Consider the following 24,287-nt stretch of genomic DNA (forward strand, 5'->3'; position numbering starts at 1 on the left):
AAAAAAAGACATTATCAGATATTTAAACTAATTACACCTAATCTAATAGCCCTATCAAAATAAAAAAAGCCCCCCAAAATAAAAAAAACCCTAGCCTAAACTAAACTACCAAAAGCCCTATTGCAGGGCATTGCCCCAAAGAAATCAGCTCTTTTACCTGTAAAAAAAAATACAAACAGCCCCCCCAACAGTAAAACCCACCACCCACACAACCAACCCCCCAAATAAAATCCTAACTAAAAAAACCTAAGCTCCCCATTGCCCTGAAAAGGGCATTTGGATGGGCATTGCCCTTAAAAGGACATTTAGCTCTATTGCTGCCCAAACCCTAACCTAAAAATAAAACCCACCCAAAAACCCTTAAAAAAGGGCTTTTGGTAGTTTAGTTTAGGCTAGGGTTTATTTTATTTTGGGGGGCTTTTTTTATTTTGATAGGGCTATTAGATTAGGTGTAATTAGTTTAAATATCTGATAATGTCTTTTTTTATTTTGTGTAATTTAGTTTGTTTTTCTTTGTAATTTAGGTAATTTTATTTTATTTAGGTAATTTATTTAATTGTAGTGTAAGGTTAGGTGTTAGTGTAACTCAGGTTAGATTTTATTATACAGGTACATTTGAATTTATTTTAGCTAGGTAGTTAGTAAATAGTTAATAACTATTTAGTAACTATTCTACCTAGTTAAAATAAATACAAACTTGCCTGTAAAATAAAAATAAACTCTAAGCTAGATACAATATAACTATTAGTTATATTGTAGATAGCTTAGGGTTTATTTTATAGGTAAGTATTTAGTTTTAAATAAGAATAATTTAGGTAATAATAATAATTTTTATTTAGATTTATTTTAATTATATTTAAGTTAGTGGGTGTTAGGGTTAGGGTTAGACTTAGGTTTAGGGGTTAATAAATTTAGTATAGTGGCGGCAACGTTGGGGGCGGAACATTATGGGTTAATAACTGTAGGTAGGTGGTGGTGATGTTAGGGGTGGCAGATTAGGGGTTAATAATATTTAACAAGTGTTTGCGATGCGGGAGTACAGTGGTTTAGGGGTTAATATGTTTATTATAGTGGCGGCGAAGTTTGGGGCGGAAGATTAGGGGTTAATAAGTGTAGGTAGGTTGCAGTGACATTTTGGGCGGGAGATTAGGGGTTAATAAATATAATGTAGGTGTCAGCGATGTTGGGGACAGCAGATTAGGGGTTAATAAGTATAATGTAGGTGCCAGCGATGTCCGGAGCGTCAGATTAGGGGTTAATCAATATAATGTAGGTGTCGGTGATGTCGGGGGAGGCAGATTAGGGGTTAATAAGTGTAAGATTAGGGGAGTTTAGACTCAGGGTTCATGTTAGGGTGTTAGGTGTAAACATAAATGTATTTTCCCCATAGGCATCAATGGGGCTGCGTTACGGAGCTTTACGCTGCTTTATTGCAGGTGTTAGACTTTTTTTCAGCCTGCTCTTCCCATTGATGCCTATGGGGAAATCGTGCACGAGCACGTAAAACCAGCTCAACGCTGACTTAAGCAGCGCTGGTATTGGAGTGCGGTATGGGGCACAATTTTGCTCTACGCTCACTTCTTGCCTAATAACGCCGGGTTTAGGAAACCTGTAATACCAGCACTGTAGGTAAGTGAGCGGTGACAATAACGTGCAAGTTAGCACTGTACCCCTCATAACGCAAAACTCGTAATCTAGCCGTAAATGAATTAAATTTAGGTAGCATTAACCAGCCACTTGTAATGGCTGGTTATTTATCGCCCGCCCGCAAAAGGGCAGATTTGTTGTTTACGGCTGCGTGATAAATTAGAGCTCCACTTGTAATCTAGTCCTAAGTAATCCTAGTATTTATAACAGTGGAAAAACAGGTGAAGACATCTATATTCTTAATGTATTGGTAGAGCTTTAATGTGCTCTGCATCAACATTATTCTCTTAAACTAGGTGAGAAATCATTTTAATCTCTCTTTGCTACAGAAGTGTATTGATACTTGTATTAAGGGATTTGTTTAACCAGTTTGATATCTGCTATTACACTGATAATACATGTCGGTCTTCTTGTAAGATACTATGCACCTGCAAATTAAAGACAAGTGATTTGCTTTTCCCAGTGACATATGTTCACAATGTTTAAAGGGACACTGAAGCCAAATTTACTCTTTCATGATTCAGATAGAGCATGACATTTTAATCAACTTCTAATTTACTCCTATTATTATTATTTCTTCGATCTCTTGCTATTTTTTTTTTAAAAAAAAGCAGGAATGTAAATCTTAGCAGCCAGTCCATTTTAGGTTCAGCGCCATAGATAACACTTGATTATTGGAGGCTTACATTTACCCACCAATAAGCAAGAATAACCCAGGTTCTCAACCAAAAATGGGCTGGCTCCTATGCATCACATTCCTGCTTTTTGAATAAAGATAGCAAAAGAATGAAGAAAAATTGATAATAGGAGTAAATTAGAAAGTTACTTAAAATGGCATACTCTATCTGAATTATGAAAGAAAAAAATTGGGTTTAGTGTCCCTTTATATCACTTGCATCAATTCAGAACAGAATACAAGAGGGACAAGATCATTTCTTTACTAAAAGCATCACATCACTATTGTGACACAATAAAATGATCTGTCACTATTGTGACGTAATAAAATAATCTGTCACTATTGTAACACAATAAAATGATCTGTCACTGTTGTGACATAATAAAATGATCTGTCACTATTGTGACATAATAAAATGATCTGTCACTATCGTGACGTAATAAAATGATCTGTCACTATTGTGACATAATAAAATGATCTGTCTCTATTGTGACACAATAAAATGATCTGTCACAATTGTGACATAATAAAATGATCTGTCACTATTGTGACATAATTCAATGATCTGTCACTATTTTGACACAATAAAATGATCTGTCACTATTGTGACATAATAAAAAGATCCGACTCTATTGTGACATAAAAAAATGATCTGTCACTATTATGACATAATAAAATAATCTCTCCCTATTGTGACATAATAAAATGATCGGTCACTATTGTAACATAATAAAATGAACTTTCACTATTGTGTCATAATAAAATGATGTGTTACTATTGTGACATAATAAAATGATCTGTCACTATTGTGACATAATAAAATAATCTGTCACTATTGTGACATAATAATAATCTGTTACTATTGTGACATAATAAAATAATCTGTCACTATTGTGACATAATAAAATGATCTGTCACTATTTTCACACTATAAAATGATCTGTCACTATTGTGACATAATACAATGATCTGTCACTGTTGTGACATAATAAAATGATCTGTCACTATTGTGACATAATAAAATGATCTGTCTCTATTGTGATATAATAATATGATCTGTCACTATTGTGACATAATAAAATGATCTGTCACTATTGTGACATAATAAAATAATCTGTCACTATTGTTTCATAATAAAATTATCTGTTACTATTGTGAAATAATACAATGATCTGTCACTGTTGTGACATAATAAAATGAACTGTCACTATTGTGACATAATAAAATGATCCGTCTCTATTGTGATATAATAAAATGATCTGTCACTATTGTGACATAATAAAATAATCTGTCACTATTGTGACATAACAATAATCTGTTACTACTGTGACATAATAAAATGATCTGTCACTATTGTGACATGATAAAATTATCTGTCACTATTGTGACATAATACAATGATCTGTTACTGTTGTGACATAATAAAATGATCTGTCACTATTGTGACATAATAAAATGATCCGTCTCTATTGTGATATAATAAAATGATCTGTCACTATTGTGACATAATAAAGTGATCTGTCACTATTGTGACATAATAAAATAATCTGTCACTATTGTGACATAATAAAATGATGTGTCACTATTGTAACATAATAAAATGAACTGTCACTATTGTTTCATAATACAATTATCTGTTACTATTGTGACATAATAAAATGATCCGTCTCTATTGTGATATAATTAAATGATCTGTCACTATTTTGACATAATAAAGTGATCTGTCACTATTGTGATTTAATGCAAATATCTGTCACTATTGTGACATAATAAAATGATCTGTCACTATTGTAACATAATAAAATGAACTGTCACTATTGTTTCATAATAAAATTATCTGTTACTATTGTGACATAATAAAATGATCTGTCACTATTGTGACATAATAAAATGATCTGTCACTATTGTGACATAATAAAATAATCTGTCACTATTGTGACATAATAAAATAATCTGTTACTATTGTGAAATAATAAAATGATCTGTCACTATTGTGACATAATTAAATGATCTGTCACTATTTTGACACAATAAAATGATCTGCCACTATTGTGACATAATAAAATGATCCGTCACTATTTTGACATAATAAAATGATCTGTCACTATTTTGACATAATAAAATGATCTGTCACTATTGTGACATAATAAAATGATCTGTCACTATTGTGATATAATAAAATGATCTGTCACTATTGTGACATAATAAAATAATCTGTCACTATCGTGACATAATAAAATGATCTGTTCTGTTAGATTTCTTATCAACAAGTTCTGTAAATAGATATTAAGTTGCATTTAGTATTAAATAACTTTGTCTACTTTTGGATCATAAATGTGTTAAAACGTATTTAACTATAATGCAAAGTCAATGTTAAACTTTAATGATTCAGACAGAGCATTCAATTTTAAACAACTTTCCAATTTACTGCTGTTATCAAATTTGCTTTGTTCTCCTGATATCCTCTGTTGAAGAGTAAACCTAGATGGCTGGACTCAGGAGTGTGCAGCGTATAGCAATCTATGGCAGCAGTGTTTGCAAAAATGTTTGTAGCGATGTAATACAAAGTCATAGGGGTAGAACGGCCCTTGTTCCCCTTGTTTCCGCTCAAGCCTTCAGGCTCGCCGGAAACAGTAGTTATGAAGCAGCGGTCTAAAGACCGCTGCTCCATAACTTGTCTGCTGCCTCTGAGGCTGCGGTCTTCAATCCACCCGATCCTATACGATCGGGCTGATTGACACCCCCTGCTAGTGGCCAATTGGCCGCAAATCTGTAGGGGGCGGCATTGCACAAGCAGTTCACAAGAACTGCTTGTGCCATGATAAATGCGACAGTGTATGCTGTCAGCATTTATCGATGTGCAGCGGACATGATATGCTACATCGTATTATGTCAATCCGCACTTTAATAAATCGGCCCCATTGAGTGCTAAATACACGTAAATGCTCCTGAGCTCCTATGCGCCTACCTGTATTTGCATTTCAGCAAAGGATACCAAAAGAATAAAGCAAATTTGATAATAGAAGTAAATTGGAATTTTGTTTAACATTGCATGCTCTGTCTGAATCATGAAATTTTAGTTTTATTGTTCCTTTAAAGTGACAAGGGAGCAAAATTAAACTTTTATTGCCTAAGTAGATTGTGAAGTCTGCAATTATTAACATATTTACCAGTTTGTATTTGCCTTTTATCCTTTGAGAAAACATTTTCATAACAGCATACAGAGGTAGGCTCATGAGCGGGCAGGTGTCTTGAAAACTATATGACAGCAATGTTTGCAACAATGTTTGTACAATGTTAGCCATACAGTGCTCAAGGCATGTGCATTCTATTTCCTATTCTTGTCATTATTATTATTACTATTATTAATAATAATAATAATAATAATAATATTAGTGCTTTCATCCCCTAGGGAGCTTAGACTATTTAAAGGTACAAAGAAGTCAAAATTAAACTCTCATGATTCAGAAAATTTTAAGAGAATTTTCAGTTTACTTCTAATTTAAATTTTAAATTGTATTCGTTCTTATTGTATCTTTTTTTGAAAAGCATACCTAGGTAGGCTCATGAGCAGCAATCTACTACTGTGAGCTAGCTGGTGATTGGTGAATACACACATATGCCTCTTGTCATTGGCTCACAAGATATGTTCAGCTAACTCCCAGTAGTACCTTGCTTCTTTGGAGCTTTCTTTTAACAGTTTTTAACACTTTACAGGGGACAAACACACAGCTATAGTCAAGCAGTAGTGCAAAATAGCTTACACATTAGAGCATTGTTTTGCACTTTTACTTCCCTCTAAATTAAACTTTCATGATTCAGATAGGGCATGTAATTTGAAACAACTTTCCAATTTACTTTTATCATCAAATTTGCTTTGTTCTCTTGGTATTCTTTGTTGAGGGCTAAACATAGGTAGGCTCATATGCTAATTTCTAAGCCCTTGAAGCCCACCTCTTATCTCAGTGCATTTTATAGTTTTTCACAGCAAGACACTGCTAGTTCATGTGTGCCATATAGATAACATTCTGCTAATTCCCATGGAGTTATTTATAAGTCGGCACTGATTGGATAAATTGCAAGTCTGTGAAAAGAACTGAGACAAGAGTCAGTCTGTGGATACAAGGTAATCACAGAGATAAAAATGATATTAATATAACTGTGTTGGTTATGCAAAACTGGGGAATGGGTAATAAAGGGATTATTTATCTTTTTAAACAATAACATTTTTGGAGTAGACTGTCCCTTTAATGGCCTAGATTACACGCAGGCTGCACTATCAAAATGTCTGGACCATACTAGGATTAGCGCAATCTGGTATTACAAGTCCATGGTAAAGAAGAATTACCAGTGCATGGTTAATGCTGCCAACATCCGTTTTGTGTGCCCTATACGTTCAATAGCTAAACATTGCCTATATTACAAGCTCATTGCAACACATAGTAATGATAAAAACGTTAGCACAATTTGAGACTTGAAGTAAAGTGTTAGCGCTACAACACTGGTTTTTCAAACCTGTCCTCAGGCCTCCCCAACAGGCCAGGTTTTCAGGATTACCTTGGGTGAGAGCAGATACAATAACAATGTTTACTAATCAGCTGATTGTTTTACCTGTGCTCCAGTTTAGATATCCTCAAAATGTGACCTTTTAGGGAGGCTGGAGGAAAGGTTTAAAAACCAGTGGGCTAGAATAAACAAAACACTTGTAAAACGGGCCTGCAATTGCGAGATTTCAATGATGAGATTGGGTCAGGGGGGCTTCCCTGTGACGCTAGGCACGCCCTCCAGATCACTATCCCATTTACAAAGCGCCATTGGCTTCAGTACAGCCAAAAGGCTAGGACGTTCCAAGCCATCATAGCGGTGCTAAAGTCCAGCGCAGTTAGGACGGCATGGAACGTCCTAACGACAGGAAGAGGTTAAAATACAGAATTACACACAAACACACACACAAACACAAAAATATATATAATATATGTTTATTGAAAAACATGTATAAAAAGTGTTTAAAAGGCATATGGTATATGTCTAGGTGTTTAACTGGGAAGGACTCAAAAGTGCATGTATATATATATATATTGAAAAATCCTTAATCTTCATACTCCTGCCGAGTGCCAATCTGAAGCCAGCCACCTCCAAAACTGCGCGCAGTATAGTTTGACTTAAGCCAATCACTCTTGAGTGACCACAGACTTATACGCTCCTATCCATTTACACAAGCCATGGAGATCAGCACAACAGGACTACTAGATAGTGCATAAGCAATCACACTTACCACTTCAAGTACAAACATGAGCTCCTCCTACCAACCTCATATGACTTTCCAAAACACCCCCCTTACTTCACAGCAACTTTCTGGGAGTTCACACATGCTATTCTAGTCAAAGGGGTCAATTTATTATTGGCTGAATTACGCCAATTCACCCTGTTTCCACGCGAGCCTTCAGGTTAGCCGGAAACAGGAGTTAAGAAGCAGCGGTCTATAGACCGCTGCTTCTTAACTCATACGCCACCTCTGAGGCAGCGTACAGCAATCTGCCCGATCCTATACGATCGGGCTCATTGACACCCTTAGCTAGTGGCCACGAATCTGCAGGGGGTGTATTGCACAAGCAGTTCACTAGAACTGCTTGTGCAATGCTGAATATGGACAGCGTATGCTGTCTGCATTCAGCGATGTCTGGCGGACATGATACGCTACAACTTATCATGTCCACCAGACTTTAATAAATTGACCCCAAAGACTCCATTTCACTAAAGGCAACTTCACTCGATGCTGCTTGGGGAACTGTGGTAGAAGGTTCCTCCTCAAAAAAAACCCCCACACCTTAAACCAAACAGTGTCTCAAATGCGCCAAACAATGTAACAAGCATGGCTGCCAAATAGTGTCAATCACAGGCTTTGCAATCCGCACACCATGTAACTCTCGATACAGGAACACAGGTAAGACAGAGTCCCGTCTTCTGGATAGAATTGTTAATTTTATACGCTCCCAAGCTGTTTCCCTTGTGTCTCCACTTGTAGTGGGGCAGAAATGTCACAATTCTGTCTTGTGGTAAAGGAGGTATCCTATGTTAATGCCCCATTTAAAGGGACATGAAACCCATTTTTTTTAATTTTATGACTCAGACAAAGCATGTGGTGTTAAACAACTTTCCAATTTGCTTCCATTATTGATTCATTCTCTTAGTATCCTTAGTTGAAAAGCATATCTAGATAGGCTCAGGAGCAGCAATGCATTACTGGAAGCTAGCTGCTAATTGGTGGCTGCACAAAAATGCCTCTTTTCTTTGGTTCACCAGATATCTTCAGATAGCTCCCAGTAGTGCATAGCAGCTCCTTCAAAAACGTATATATACTAAGAGAATGAAAAAAATTAGATCAAAGAAGTAAATTGGAAAGTTGTTTAAAGTCACATGCTCTATTTGAATCATGAAAAATAAGAAAAAGAAAAATGTTGGGTTTCATGGCCCTTTAAAGTCACTGAGCTCTGAGCTCTTCAGTATGACCAGTTTGTCTTTGGAGGATTTATGACTATGTGCTGAATTTTATGCACCTGTTAGCAAAGGGTGAGGCTGAAACACCTGAACTCAATAATTAGTAGGAGTGTCTCCGAATTTAACATTGCACCAGCAGCTCACAAGGGCTGCTGGTGCAACGCCACCCCCTGCAGACTCGTGGCCAATGGGCCGCCAGCAGGGGGTGTCAATCAACCCGATCGTACTCAATCGGGTTGATTTGTTGCGATTCCTGTCCGCCTGCTCAGAGCATGCGGACAGGGTTAAGGAGCAGCGGTCTTTGCAGGCTCTCCAGAAACACGTAGATAGGCCCCTTAGAGTCTATATAGACCTTTTTTAGTAAAGGTTACATTTGCAATAGAATTGAAGATAATTATTCCCTAAACCAAAAACAAACACATGCAAATTTTTTGAAGATATAATTTATTCAATTATATATTCTGGGCTGTAATTCCAGTTTCTTCCAATAAAAGTATTTCAATGATGAGTAACTTCTATGGGATCAACAAAGCATTTGAATGTTTGCACCGTGTTTTTGTTGTCTTTCTCTAGATAACTCCAAGCACATTCAATGGCTCAGTGATTCTGATGGAGATGTGTGGGTGTGGATTATGGGAGAAGGCAAAGGTGATAAGAGCTATGAGCAAATATCCGAGGAACTCATGGCAGAAAAAGCAAGGCAACAAGCGCAGAAGGAGGCTGAGGAACAATGGTGAGAACCTCAGAAAACATTTTTTTATTAAAGGGACATTAAACACTTTGAGATGGTAATATAAAATGATAAACTGTATATAATTAAACAACTCTGCAATATACTTTCATTATTTATTTTGTCCTCTTTGCCTGTAATTCCATTCTGAAATTGTGAGCTTTTCAGTTCCTGTTAGAAATGGAAGTGCAGAACACTGTTAAATCCAGCACAACCATTGGCTGCACACTCTAGTGACCTATTTATAACTGACCCTAATTGGCCACAGCAGAGAAGGTAACACAAGTTACAACATGGCAGCTCCCAGTGTTTTATAGACACTAAAACTTTACACTTATTTTGTCACTTTTTAAACATCTAATGAAACTTTAAAAAATACATCTACATGTTAGTCATGGACTAATCTTTTCTTTGAATGCATCATTCTATCTAGCATGTATTTAGTGTTTAATGTCCCTTTAAGGTTGTTAAGTGGGTTTGCTGTGCATTCCAAAGAATTATAAAATCAATATAAAAATATAAAATAATAGTATAATAATAGTAAAATAGGATAATGATATAATAGTATAATTGTAATACAGTTGCCAAGTAGCCTTTCATGTAATCCACATTGACCCATGATATAGTTCTTAGAATAAAAATGTCCTAGATTAAAAAATAAAAATAAATAAACCAAAAACAATTTAGTGTAGTATTTATCCTAAAGCAGTGAATAATAACCCCCCCCCCCACCCAGAAAAACAGCCAAAGGTCTATGGAGGACTTAAAAATTCCTTAATGCTTAAGCATCAGGAGTATCCCAGGGTACGCTCGAAGGTCAAAAGAATTAACAAACTTTATTAAAATAATTGTTAACAAAATCAAAACATTAAAATCAAAAGTGCAATAATTGTTAAAATAAACAAAAGCATAAAAATATGAAGTGCTCTGAGATATCACTCGGGGATGTCTGGATGGCAATGAATTACTCTATTATTTGATATCCGCACACTAGAGATGTACATTCGGGCTTTGGATACATTTTGCTGATTCGTTGGATGAAATGGATGAAAAACGAATAATAGCTTGACAATATTGATCCGTTCATTTGTTTATGCTGTTTGGCACCAAAAAAGGTGCTCTAATGGGGGGGGGGGAGTTATATTGTTTGTGTAATAAGCTTCTTTATCTGTAATGATGCACAAGGGTCTGACCATTCACTTGTCCATTGTCCTCTGTCCAATCCTACCTAAGGGCTCCATGTACGAAGCAGCGGGAGCTGCTCTGGAGCCCTTGCAGGGCAGGTTCGCATATGCCAGTCTGCTTCCCGCAATGTAAGAAGGAGCGGTCATTAGACCACTGCTTCTTACACCCTATATCACCTCTGAGCGGAAATCACTGAGAGCTTGCTCGATCTCGTGATTGACAGCCCCATCAGTCATGCGATTAGTCACATGATAGAAGGGGCGGGCATTACACACAGCAATGAGTGTGTAATGATACATACGAGCCAGCGGATCAACAGATCCGCTGCCTCTATGTAGCGAATGCGGGCGGACAGTTTCGCAAGTTGAGAAGCTGTCCACCCACCTGTTAGTACATGGAGCCCATAGTATTACTAATTACAGATGCTAGGGACCGCTGGTCAGGCACTAAATGCTGGATTTTAGTCATACACAAGTTGTATGTTCTTTTACATTGAAAAATAGGTTCTTTAAATTGTTTGAATCCTATAATGAAAGATTTGTGTTAATATTAATTGTCGATACAATAAAAAAAATCCTTTCAGGATTTAGATAGAGCATGCAATTTGAAACAACTTTGTATTTTACTTTTATTATCAATTTTCTTTGTTCATTTGCTATCTTTTGTTGAAAAGCAGGGACACGTGCTTAGCAGCTGGCCTATTTCTGGAGCACTAAATGGCAGAAGTTTTGCTAGAATGTTATCCATTTGCAAGAGCACTAAATAGCAGCACTATTTACTGCCACGTAGTGCTCTAGATGCCTACCTAGGTATCTCTTCAACACAGGATATAGTAGGATCAAAGCAAATTTAAAAACAGCAGTAAAATGGAAACTTTGAAAAGATTCTATGCTGTCTGAATCACAAATTTTTTTTGGGGTTTCATATCCGTTTAAGTCTGGGGATTATGGATTTTCCAGTCCTAATTCTGAAAGAGCACATTACAGCTTCACAAGCCTGACCTTGCTACATATCTTAACCTCATTTGTGGTCTGTTGTCTTTTCATTCATGCTGAAGCAAAACACTGAAGATTTTGTTAACACATTGACAGTGGAAAGTCCTGTTTTCTGCAGATATAAGTCCATATTGGTTCTTCTAAATGAGGAAATTAGTGTGTGGAGCTTGACCGTTGAAAAACAATTGCAGCAATAAAGACTGCGGAAAAATGTAATACCAAGGTGTTTACCTTCTTTATAAATTCACTTATTTGAGAGAAATATTGCACTAAAATAATTTTTAAGCTTATTGTGGATGGCAAGAAATACAGTTTAGCTTTATTACAATTTGACAATTCTCAATGTCTTACACATACGTGTTCGTAAATAATTCCTCACTTACCCCTCTATTTAACCTAAGACCATTAATTTATTGGATTTAAAACAACATTAAGATTTTTTTTTTTACAGATTCAGAAACTACAAAGATCACTTTTCGCAGCCACATAATTCTAAACATAGCTCTGTTTTAACTCTTAATAGGGAAGTATGTTTTGTCCTTGCCTTTTCCCCATCTGTGTGCAGTGTGAACAGGCAATATAATATAGGGCTTCTGCTTATCTAAGATCTGATAAATAACCCAAAAACTTTATCACCCCAAATATTGTTACATTTATTCCCATCAAATGATCTTACATTGTCATAAAAACAATAGAGCACAACATATAAACTCTCTATGGAACAATGCCATTTTATTTTTATTTGTGACCTGTGTTCTGCAGTTACCTTTTACATCCATGCAATAAATACTTATAGTCTATTCTTGTTATCAATAAAATCGATATAATGATATCAACAGGGTTAAATATCTGATTCTAAGAATAGATCTTTTTCAGAAAGTCAGAAGAGCGAATTCCCTGGAGAAGGATCCATTTCCTGTAGTAGAGAAACATCATTTTTTATTGAGCAATGAATATTTCTTTACAGAAAATATTGTTCCCCCATATGTTTTTTACTGTTTTTTTTCATGACACCTTCTGCCACAATTCAGAGTGAAATGTAGTAAACTTTATATTTTTGCAATAAATTGCCAGGCCAAGTGTCAACAAAATGGATTAGAAAATGCAATACCTCAAGGGGAACACGCAATGACCCAAAAAACCTCCACAGCAACATATTGTGTATTATTAAAATAATCTCTCTAAGGTATTAGATCATCCCAGCTCTCAGAATTGCAAGATATAAAAACAAGTTTACAAATCTATACAAGGAAAGTAAACAATAGAGCTGATATTGTCTATGTGTTGTTTTTTAATTCTATTTGTGTGCCACTAATATTAAATAGTTTTGTTACAGTAGCTAAAAGGGGAAGTTTAGGATATACAGGGAACAAATTAGTCACATTTCTATTATCTATTATCTGTAATGCTAAATGAATACGTAATATAAACTTTACATGTATTTAGTGTCTGTGTTACAGTAAACCAACTTAATTGTAGTTTGTAATACACTTATTGTTTGATACATTAAACTATTACAAGGTATAAAGGGCCAGATTACAAGTGGAACGCTTGTCGGGGTTGTGCTCGTATTAAGAGTTGAAAGTAAACTGTTTTCACTTGTGCGCTAACCCGACGAACCCAAAAAGCTGATCATACAATATTTTATGTGCTTGTTCAAGTATTCTCCCATAGAAAACAACTTCTAAGATCAATTATAATTAATTCTCTTGGTATCCTTTAGTGAAGGAAATGCACTACTAGGAATGTAAAGCAATTGTTAAGCCAATGACAAGAGGTATACATTTGCAGCCAACCAATAAGCAGCTAGCTCACAGCTGCTGAGCTTAACTATGTATGCTTTTTCAACAATGGATACCAAGAGAACTAAGAAAATTTGACCATAGAAGTAGATTGGAAAGTTGTCTACAATTGTATACTTTATCTGAATCATGAAAGAAAATTTTTGGTTTCATATCCTTTTAAAGGGACACTGAACCCATTTTTTTTCTTTCGTGATTCAGATAGAGCATGACATTTTAAGCAACTTTCTAATTTACTCCTATTATCAAATTTTCTTCATTCTCTTGGTATCTTTATTTGAAATGCAAGAATGTAAGTTTAAATGCCGGCCCATTTTTGGTGAAAAACCTGGGTTGTTCTTTCTGATTGGTGGATAACTGCATCTACCAATAAAAAAATGCTGTCCAGAGTCTGAAACAAAAAAAAAAGCTTAGATTCATTCTTTTTCAAATAAAGATAGCAAGAGAACGAAGAAAAATTGATAATAGGAGTAAATTAGAAAATTGCTTAAAATTACATGCTCTGTCTGAATCACAAAAGAAAAAATTTGGGTTCAGTGTCCTTTTAAGCATTACAAAGTTTTTACATGGGAACAGGCTTAATTAGCAAACTCTGCATTTGAATGTATGAACAAAGGAAACATAATAACAAATGTACAAGGGAAGTAAATTGGTTCTCAGTACAACAATTCTCAGACCTAAATTACAGGAAAAAGGGGCAAAATAAATAATGAATGTATAATGTAAGGTAGCTTTACTATTTTATATTACTTAGCTGAAGGGATGGGGAAATATGTTTTGTTTTATTTCAAACTGTGGAATAAATGCTCCCTTTGAAATTCATTATTCCATTAAAAAATATCTGTATAATGAATATTTAAATATTAAATGAACTAATAAAATATTTAATATATTTGAATATTAAATTCCAGTACTGATTTCCATTTATGATGACATTGAAATATATCAGAATCAACATTTGAATGCTGGATTTGATCAATTAAAAAAATGTTGAAGGTTTGGAATGAACAAATGTGGCCAACATTTGCTATTTTTAAAGGAACAGTCAAGTCAAAATTTAATTTTCATGACCCAGAAAGAGCACACAGTTTTAAAGAACTTTCCAGTTTCCTTCTATTATTTAATTTGATTTGTTTCTCTTTATATCCTTTGTTGAAAATCACACCAGGTAGGCTTAGGAGCAGCAATGTCATACTGGGAGCTAGCTGCTGGTAGGTAGGTGCACATATTTGTCATTGGCTCACCCATTGTGTTTAACTCGATCTCAGTAGTGCGTTGGTGATACCAAAAGAATGAAGCAAATTTGAAAATAGAAGTAAATTAGAAAGAAATGCATGATCTATCTGATTCATGAAATAACATGTTGGTTTCATGTCCCTTTAATTAATTTGCTAAAACAGTAGCCCATCCCCAGTTACTGGGTACTTGATACCATTAAAGAGCCTTTTTCTATGAGGTTACATACAATTTAAAGTTGTCATACAACGTAGTGTTAACAATGTTGTGTTGCCCAAAGAGCATAGGTTTAATGACCTACATTTGTATCATATTTTGCTAACAGGAGGCTTGGTAAAGTGGTGGGGGATATACTGGTACTAGCATATGTGTGTATGCCCCCCTTTGTGTGGTCTTTCTGAAGGAGCAAACAAGAGGATGCTGCCTCTGGGTTAATTTAGAATGTATATGGGCAAATCTGTGTAAATTCACATCATATACTGTATATATAATTTAAAATTCAGTAGAAAACTTAATGTCAGTGTCTGATTTCTTACCAAACACATGAAAAAGGCAGGATATTCTGCATTGTATTAAACAGGGAATCAGGTAGAATGATTGCCTGTTTGATTTGGTTAGTGTGATATATTAGTGTTTTTTTAAATGGATTATGTAATCAAAAAGAATGATCAGTTTTTGTTAGTTGGGTATTGTTCTATATCATACTATATACAATTGTGTATATATATTTTTATTTTCTTAAAACTATGTATTGTACCTATTGATTTAAAAATAAAACCAAGCAGGACATTGTCTATGAGTGTTTTAAAGGGACATTCTACTCTAAAATGGTATTGTTTAAAACATAGCTAACCCCTTTTTTTACTCATTACCCAGTTCTGCATAACCAACACTATTATATTAATATATTTTTTACCTCTGTGATTACCTTGTATCTAAGCCTCCTCTGACAGCCCCCTTATTGCATGGCTATTTATTTATTATCTGTTGAGTTGAATTTTAGCCAATTAGTGCTGTGTCCTGCACAACTACACGAGCGTGAGCACAATGTTTATCTAAATGGCACACATCAACTAGCAGTCTCCTGTTGTGAAAAGTTAATAAAAATGCATGTGATAAGAGGCTGTCTGTAGCGGCTTAGAAACAGGCAGAAATTTAGAGGTTTAAATGTTATAAAATATATTAATATAACAACGTTGGTTGTGCAAAGCTGGGGAATGGATAGTAAAGGTGTAATCTATCTTTTTTAAACAATAACAATTTTGGTGTAGACTGTCCCTTTAAATGAGTTCAGAAAAAATGTTACTGAAGGAGCGCCTAACCAAAGGCGAGGTCTAATATCAATGGGGTTGGAAACTAAAAAGTGTTATCCAAATTAGTTAAGAGTAAGATGATACTATTGGTTTAAAGTTAAGAAATTTAATAACACATGTAGTATATACTGTTAACATAAAACATCATTAAAATGTTACAGAATAAATGCATGGATCCTTGGCTAAAAAAATGGACTAAAAATTAAAAACAAAATGAGATAAAATCAAGCGTTGAAAGAGCTACTCACCAAAACCATATTCTAGTCTTGAAAAAGGCCCTACAGTGGGCCGAAACGCGTTGGAAATATATGGTGAGCTATATTTCAATTATTTGTCTCATATTTTAATCAGTACTGTGCTATGTTATTGTTTTTCGTTCACAGGATTTGAGGATTTTCACATTCATTTTTTGGAAACACTATTCATCAAATTGGATCTTTTGTCACTATTAACTCTGATTAATATCAGCTATTACATTTTTATTTGGTCATCTTTATTTGTTTTTTGGATACACACAGCTGTTTTAATTTTTTCACACTTTTTTCCACTTTTTTAGATTTTTTTGTTGTTACTATTATTTTTTGAGTACACCAACACTATTGTGGATTTTTCATAATTTTTTGCACTTGTACTTTGGACAACAAGTAGGAGGAGAACTATAGTTCAACTTGATCAACCATTTGATGAACTTTCACTGATATAGCTAATTTTTTATTTTTTATATTTTATGTATTTTATTCACTGTCATTCATTGTCCACATTTGTCCTTGTTTAATATATTTTAACTGACTGTTATATTTCTAAGAGCACGTATCTGTTGAATCACTGTCAGCTCTTACAACGCTTGATTTTATCTCATTTTGTTTTTAATTTTTAGTCCATTTTTTTTAGCCATGGATCCATGCATTTATTCTGTAACATTTTAATGATGTTTTATGTTAACAGTATATACTATATGTGTTATTAAATTTCTTAACTTTAAAACAATAGTATCATCTTACTCTTAACTAATTTGGATAACACTTTTTAGTTTCCAACCCCATTGATATTAGACCTCGCCTTTGGTTAGGCGCTCCTTCAGTAACATTTTTTCTGAACTTATTCATAATTGTGGGTGGCTAGGGACCCATTCTGTTTAGGAGCCATAGGTCATCACTTCAAGCGCTGACAGATATTTGTTTATTTCGCTATCCCTTTAAATGACATCATCTGAGATATTGCTGATCACATGACATCATCTATCCATGAGTATATCATACATTTTACATAAAGATGCAACACTGAACTAATAGCTGTGTCCTGTTTGCACATTATCACCTAATAATACGATTTCATAAATGGAATATATTCACCAAAACTGAAACTGCAGTAAAAAACAAAGTACCTGATATTGCTGGCATTATTTACCAGCAGAGAAATTTTGCTGTATTTACAGGCACTGCAGGTAGACATTAGGCACCAGAATTAGTACACTGAAAATCAATGTTACCTTAGCATTGCACAAGATTCAACTGAATAGAGAGGAAAAACTCTAAAACATTTTCATACCAAAGAAATGCTGCATGTTTGCTTAATATTTTACATTAGTTTTTTTAATGTTATCAAATATTATCTTTTACTTTATCGAGTGCTGCATTTAAATATTGAATGTAACAATGAAATATATAAATACTGATATTCAAAAATGTTTATGTATATCTATTAAAATCAACATTCATATATAAAATACATATTAAAAAAAAGAATATTCTAAACTTAAATTGACATTAATGAGTAAATAAATGATAGATTTACTGATGTTTTAAAAACAAAGATTATCCAGAAAATAATATGTAGATGTATGGTTTAAAATTTATTTAGTGGTTTAAATATTGAAGAAATAAGTGTATAGAATTACTATAAAGCACTTTAGTTTCTATAAAGTATTAGGTTCCGCCCTGTTAAAACATAGGTTTTCCTTATCTATTCTCTTCTGCTGAGAACAAATAGGAACAGATAAATTGTGCAACAAATGATTGTGTGGAATATTATTTATCACACACAGTCATTGTTTGCACACAGTGGATTCCATTTATCAAGTTGCAAATGCAGCTCTGGAGTTCCTTCGATGCAGACAATAGCTAAGAAGCAGAGGTTATCAGGCTAGTCTGAGAGGGTGATTGACAGCCTCTGCTCTGCAGGGGATGTCATTGCATGAGAAGGATTTCATGTGATGCTGCCCACTTTCCTTTATTATGGCAGAGATTCCATAATTTTAAATGGAGATTATCTCTACCTATTTGTCTTCACCAGAATAGATTAGATAAGGGAAAACTAGATTATACCCAATACTTTGTAATAACTCAGGGAATCTGGAAATTCCGCAATTTTCAGAGTTAATTTACAGGAAATAGGACACAATAAATAATGAAAGTATGTTGCAAAGCTGTTTTAATACATGAAATTAAACATTTTATATTACAATCTCAAAATGTTAATGTCCCCTTAAGCAGTTGTTTTCAAATTCAGTTTCAACTACATTCAATTACTAAGTCTCTTTAGAGCCTGTAATCTTTGCATTACTGATCCAAAGTTACCACTTGTAACCCTCCCCACATTATAGGGTTGCTTTTTCAAAGGCTTTTACCAGCCTTCGCCCCCCTACGACTGCAGGTTCTCACAAGCGAACCTGCAGTCCGTATTTAAAAAGCAGAGGTAATTAAACAGCTGCTTCCCTGACGATTCACCACCTCTTAGGTGGCGAATTTCAATCTCCCAGTCTCGTCTGACTGGGGCTCCTGCCCACGTATGATTGGTTGTGTGCAGGCAGGGGGCTGCGTTGCACAAGAACGCAAAATTAAGTTCTTGTGCAATGCTGAATTCCGGTAGCGGAATTCAGCCAGCCAGAGGTGAGCTGCAGCGGACAGGTGCACGTATGTGCGCCCCTGTCCGCCGCAGCTTGATAAATCGACCCCTAATAAAGTCCCACTTGGGAATCGTAAGCAATGCAGCTTCTTGCAGGACATGGTGATTTATAATTACTTAAAGCTGACATTCTAAAAGGATACCAAGAGATCTAAATAAATTAAATAATAGAAGTATATTGAAAAGTTGTATAAAATCACATGCTCTTTCTGAATCATGAAAAAATGGGTTTCATGTCCCTTTAAATCAATTTCAAATATAACGCTACTATTTTGCTGTTGTACAAAGGAAGCAGAAAGAAGCAGAAATTGAAAAGAAGTTCCGTGATGTTATGGCGAAAGAAAAAGCCAGGATAGTGGCTGAGAAATGGAAGGAGGAAATTGAAGACCGTAAAGCTGCAAAATTAATGGAAAAAAAGTTTCAAGAAGAATTAAAGGTAAACTTAATTTCTAACCTAAAAAAGTCCTGATTTTAATCCAACCATTTTGAATTTATGTTTATTATGTTTTTTCCTAGCAGCTGTTTTTATTAATGTTGTCTTTGATTTACCACTGAAATAAAACATTCTAGTTTTATTATACAATAAAAACATATTGCTATTTTAAGGTGTATTTTTATCTGCTGATCTAGTTTTGATAAAAATAACACTAATTAACAAAAAATAATCATGAATATGCACAATAGTATATCAATATAATCATGTATTAAATACTGTAGTTTTGCACTTTTTTTTATTTCCTTTAAATATTCTGTAGCACTGTATTGCACCAATTCCTGTTTATATGAATAGGCAATATAAATTGACTCCATTAAGAAATTGCTTTTGTTCTGTCTTCCAACCTTTGATAAATCACACTCAAAGAATATTTTACTGGCTGAATACTGAATAATCAATGCTGTGCACTGTGACCTGGCAAGAATTTAAGGGTATCTCTTGCTAATATTTCAGCTGAGCTTAAAAGCAAGATTGATACTGATATTTTCTTTTCTTTTTTTTTTTTTAATTATCAGAAAGAGATTTTGACATTTATTATTTTCTTGACATGTTCTAATTGAAATGCAAATCTAGTGAGTTATGCTGTGCTCTTGGCTTTTAACATTATGGTAATATTTTATAGTGTGCATCGTCTTGAGACAATCTTTATGGCAATTTCAGATTTTTCTAAGTCATCCTATTCTGTTAATTTTTATGATCATGCACTAATCATATTTGAATATAAGACAGTGCATATATGTAAAATATGTCCCCTTCTGTGGACTTAAATTAACATTAAATAGTAAATACTTTGTGCACATCCTTCTAGTTATGGGCACCACTATTTTGGAACTTAGGTTACACTGCAGGGGCCCGATCCGATATGCAGCGTCGCCCGCAAAAGCCGGCGACACAAGATTTTGTGCTGGTTTGGTATCACATATACGGCGTAGCATACAATTTACGCCCGTATATTTCACCCATCGCCCGCAAATTTTACTCCCATAGGCTAACATAGGACCACGTCTTAAGTCGGTATCCAATATCCAGCGCAAGGCCTTACGTGGCGAAAATTGAGAAATCTTAGTCCATTTTCACCTCTCCATAAAATGCACCCATAGCAGGCCTTGCGCTGAGTATTGGAGCACCGTGACTCCCTAAAATGCCTTCCAAAAAAAAAACTAACACCTAACGCATGCGCAATGTCTATCTACCTGTCAACCGCAATCCCTAATAAAGTGTATTAACCCCTAAACCGCCGTTCTCGGACCCCGCCGCCACCTACATTAAATTTATTAACCCCTAATCTGACCCCCCTACACCGCCGCCACATACATTACATATATTACCCCCTAATCTGACCCCCCTACACTGCCACCACCTACATTAAATATATTAACCCCTAATCTGAACCCCCTACACCGCCGCCACCTACATTAAATTTATTAACCCCTAATCTGACCCCCTACACCGCCGCCACCTACATTAAATGTATTACCCCCTAAACCTAAGTCTAACCCTAACACCGCTAACTTAATTATTTTTTAAATAAATATAAATAATATTAATATTATTAACTAAAGTATTCCTATTTAAAAATAAGTACTTACCTATAAAATAAACCCTAAGATAGCTACAATATAATTAATAATTACATTGTAGCTATTTTAGGATTTATATTTATTTTACAGGTAACTTTGTATTTATTTTAACTATGTACAATAGCTATTAAATAGTTAATAACTATTTAATAGCTACCTAGTTAAAATAATTACAAAATTACCTGTAAAATAAACCCTAACCTATGTTACAAATACACCTAACACTACACTATCAATAAATTAATTAAATAAATTAACTACAATTATCTATAATAAAATACAATTAAATAAACTAAACTATATTACAAAAACAAAACCAACACTAAATTACAAAAAATAAAAAAATATTACAAGAATTTTAATCTAATTACACCTAATATAAGCCCCCTAATAAAATAAAAAGCCCCCAAAAATAATAAAATTTGCCTAGCCTAAACTAAATTACAAATAGCCCTTAAAAGGGGTTAATATATTTAATGTTGGTGGTGGCGGTGTAGGGGGGTCAGATTAGGGGTTAATAAATTTAATCTAGGTGGTGGCGGGGTCCGGGAGCGTCGGTTTAGGGGTTAATACATATAATGTAGGTGGCGGCAGGGTCCGGTGGCGGCGGTTTAGAGGTTAATACATATAATGTAGGTGGCGGCGGGGTCCGGGAGCGGCGGTTTAGGGGTTAAACACTTTATTTAGTGGCAGCGGGGTCCGGGAGCGGCGGTTTAGGGGTTAATACATATAATGTAGGTGGCGGTGGGGTCCGGGAGCGGCGGTTTAGGGGTTAATACATATAATGTAGGTGGCGGTGGGCTCCGGGAGCGGCGGTTTAGGGGTTAATACTAGGATAGGTTTATTGCGGTGTGGGCTATGGCGGTTTAGGGGTTAATAATTAGGCTTATTGCGTTGTGGGGGGTTGTCGGTCTAGGGGTTAATACATTTATTATTAGGAGTGAGAGGGGGGATTGCGGATATAGGGGTATACGTGTCAGGATGATGTTTGGGAGGCAGGCTAGACAGTTATGGGAGATTTCATATTTTAGTAAGTTTTTGTAGGTGCAGGCAGTTTCTAAAGTGCCGTAAGTCACTGGCGACTCCAGAAATGTGTAATTACGCTTATTTCTGGACATCGCTAATTTGTCCGACTTACGGCACTTTAGCAACTGCCGGCGGGGTATATGTAATATAGGAGGTGAAACTATGGGTTGCGTGGGTTCCCTTGCCTGCGCCGAAAACTACGCCGTATATCGGATCGCGCCCCAGGTATCTGAGGGAGAGTTGCTGCACATGTGCAAACAGAAACATTGATGTCTCTTTAAAGAGAGAATCAAGTCAAAATAAAAGGGATACTAAACTCAGATTTTTTTCTATCATGATTCGGATAGAGCATGTGATTTTAAGCAACTTTCTAAATGTAGCCACCAATCAGCAAGTGCTACCCAGGTTCTGAACCAAAAATAGGCAGGCTCCTAAGCTTTTATTCCTGCTTTTCAAATAAGATATCAAGAGAATGAGGAAACATTGATAATAGGAGTAAATAAGAAAGTTGCTTAAAATTGCTGCTCTATTTGAATCATGAAAGAAAAAAATTGGGTTTAGTGTCCCTTTAAATTAAACTTTCATGATTCAGAGAGAGCATGCAATTTTAAACAACTTTCCAAGTTACTTTTATCATCAAATTTGCTTTATTCTCTTGGTATTATTTGTTGAAAGCTAAACCTAGGGAAAGCATTGTTTTGATGCTGTCATACAAGTCACAGAACCTAGGCGCAGCAAAGGGGGTAAGTCACACAGCGATGAGCAGGAAATATAAATATATGCAGTATGTAAATGCAACCCCCCAAGCTACAAAAAATAAAAAAGTAAAAATGCAGAAAAAAATAAACAAAGCTATCCAAAATAATAAAATTAAACCTAAACTAATACACCTATAAAAATAAAAAATACCCCCCAAAATAAAAACACCCCCTAATCTAATACTAAACTACCAATAGCCCTTAAAAAGGCTTTTTTTAGGGCATTGCCCTAAATAAATCAGCTCTTTTACATTAAAAATAAACAAAGTCCCCCTAACAGTAAAACCCCCCACCCATCAAACCCCCAAAATAAAAAAACCTAACACTAATAAACCTAAACTACCCATTGTCCCTAAAGGGGCATTTGTATGGGCATTGCCCTTAAAAGGGCAATTAGCTCTTTTTCACTGCCCTTAAAAGGGCATTTAGCTTTTTTTGAAATTGCTCAAAAAACCCTAATCTAAAAAAACAACCCCCCCAAAAAAATTTAAATAAAAACCTAACACTAAAGCCCCAAATAGGTACTCACGGTTTCAGAAGTTCGGCGGAGAAGGTCTTCTTCCAGGCTGGTCCATCATCTTCATCCACAGCGAAGGCTGCGCGGAACTAAGGTCCGGAGCGGTCTTCCCAGATGTGGCGATCCTCGGCGGTGGTTATCTGTCGCTGCGGCAGCGGTCCTCACGGCGGTGGTGGTCCTCGGCGGCATGGAGGCTCCTCTTCATCCGATGTCCGTAGTATACTGAATATTAAATGCAAGGTACCGCAATCAATTTGGGGTACCTTGCATTCCTATTGGCTGAATTTTTCAAAGCAGCCAATAGGATTAGAGCTACTGAAATCCTATTGGTGGTTCAAATCAGCCAATAAAATTTCAGTAGCTCTCATCCTATTGGCTGATTTTGAAAATTTCAGCCAATAGGAATGCAAGGTACCCCAATAAGGTACCTTGAATTCAATCTTCAGTGTGCGGCGATAGATCGCATGAAGAGGAACCTCCACGCCTTCGCTGAGGACCACCGATGACCGCTGCCGAGGATCGCCACATCTGGGAAGACCACTCCGGACCTCCGCTCTGCGCCGCCTTTGCTCCGCGCACATCTGGAAAGACCGCTCTGGACCTCCACTCTGCACCACCTTCACTGTGGAAGGACCTGCCTGCAAGAAGACCTTCTCCGCCGGACTTCTGAAACCGTGAGTACCTATTTGGGGCTTTATTGTTAGTTTTTTTTTTTTTTTTGGGGGGGGGGTTGTTTTTTTAGATGAGGGTTTATTGGGCAATTTGCAAAAGAGCTAAATGCCCTTTTAAGGGCAGTGCAAAAGATCTGAATGCCCTTGCAAATGCCCCTTTAGGGTCAATGGGTAGTTTAGGTTTATTAGTGTTAGTTTTTTTTTATTTTGGGGGGTTTGGTGGGTGGGTGATTTTACTGATTTCTTTATTGCA

At 35.5% G+C, this 24,287-nt stretch overlaps 1 protein-coding gene across 1 annotated transcript in view; it reads left to right on the top strand.

Moving 5' to 3' along the window:
• Positions 1-24,287, top strand: part of SH2D4B (SH2 domain containing 4B) — a 234,345-nt gene that overhangs the window by 74,050 nt on the left and 136,008 nt on the right. The window contains exons 2-3 of the mRNA XM_053692068.1: positions 9,395-9,554; positions 19,275-19,422. Of these exons, the coding sequence (XP_053548043.1) occupies positions 9,395-9,554; positions 19,275-19,422 (308 nt within the window). The remainder of the gene's footprint in view (positions 1-9,394; positions 9,555-19,274; positions 19,423-24,287) is intronic.

The sequence above is a fragment of the Bombina bombina genome, chromosome 9 (assembly GCF_027579735.1).
Source record: "Bombina bombina isolate aBomBom1 chromosome 9, aBomBom1.pri, whole genome shotgun sequence".
Classification (NCBI taxonomy): Eukaryota; Metazoa; Chordata; class Amphibia; order Anura; family Bombinatoridae; genus Bombina; species Bombina bombina.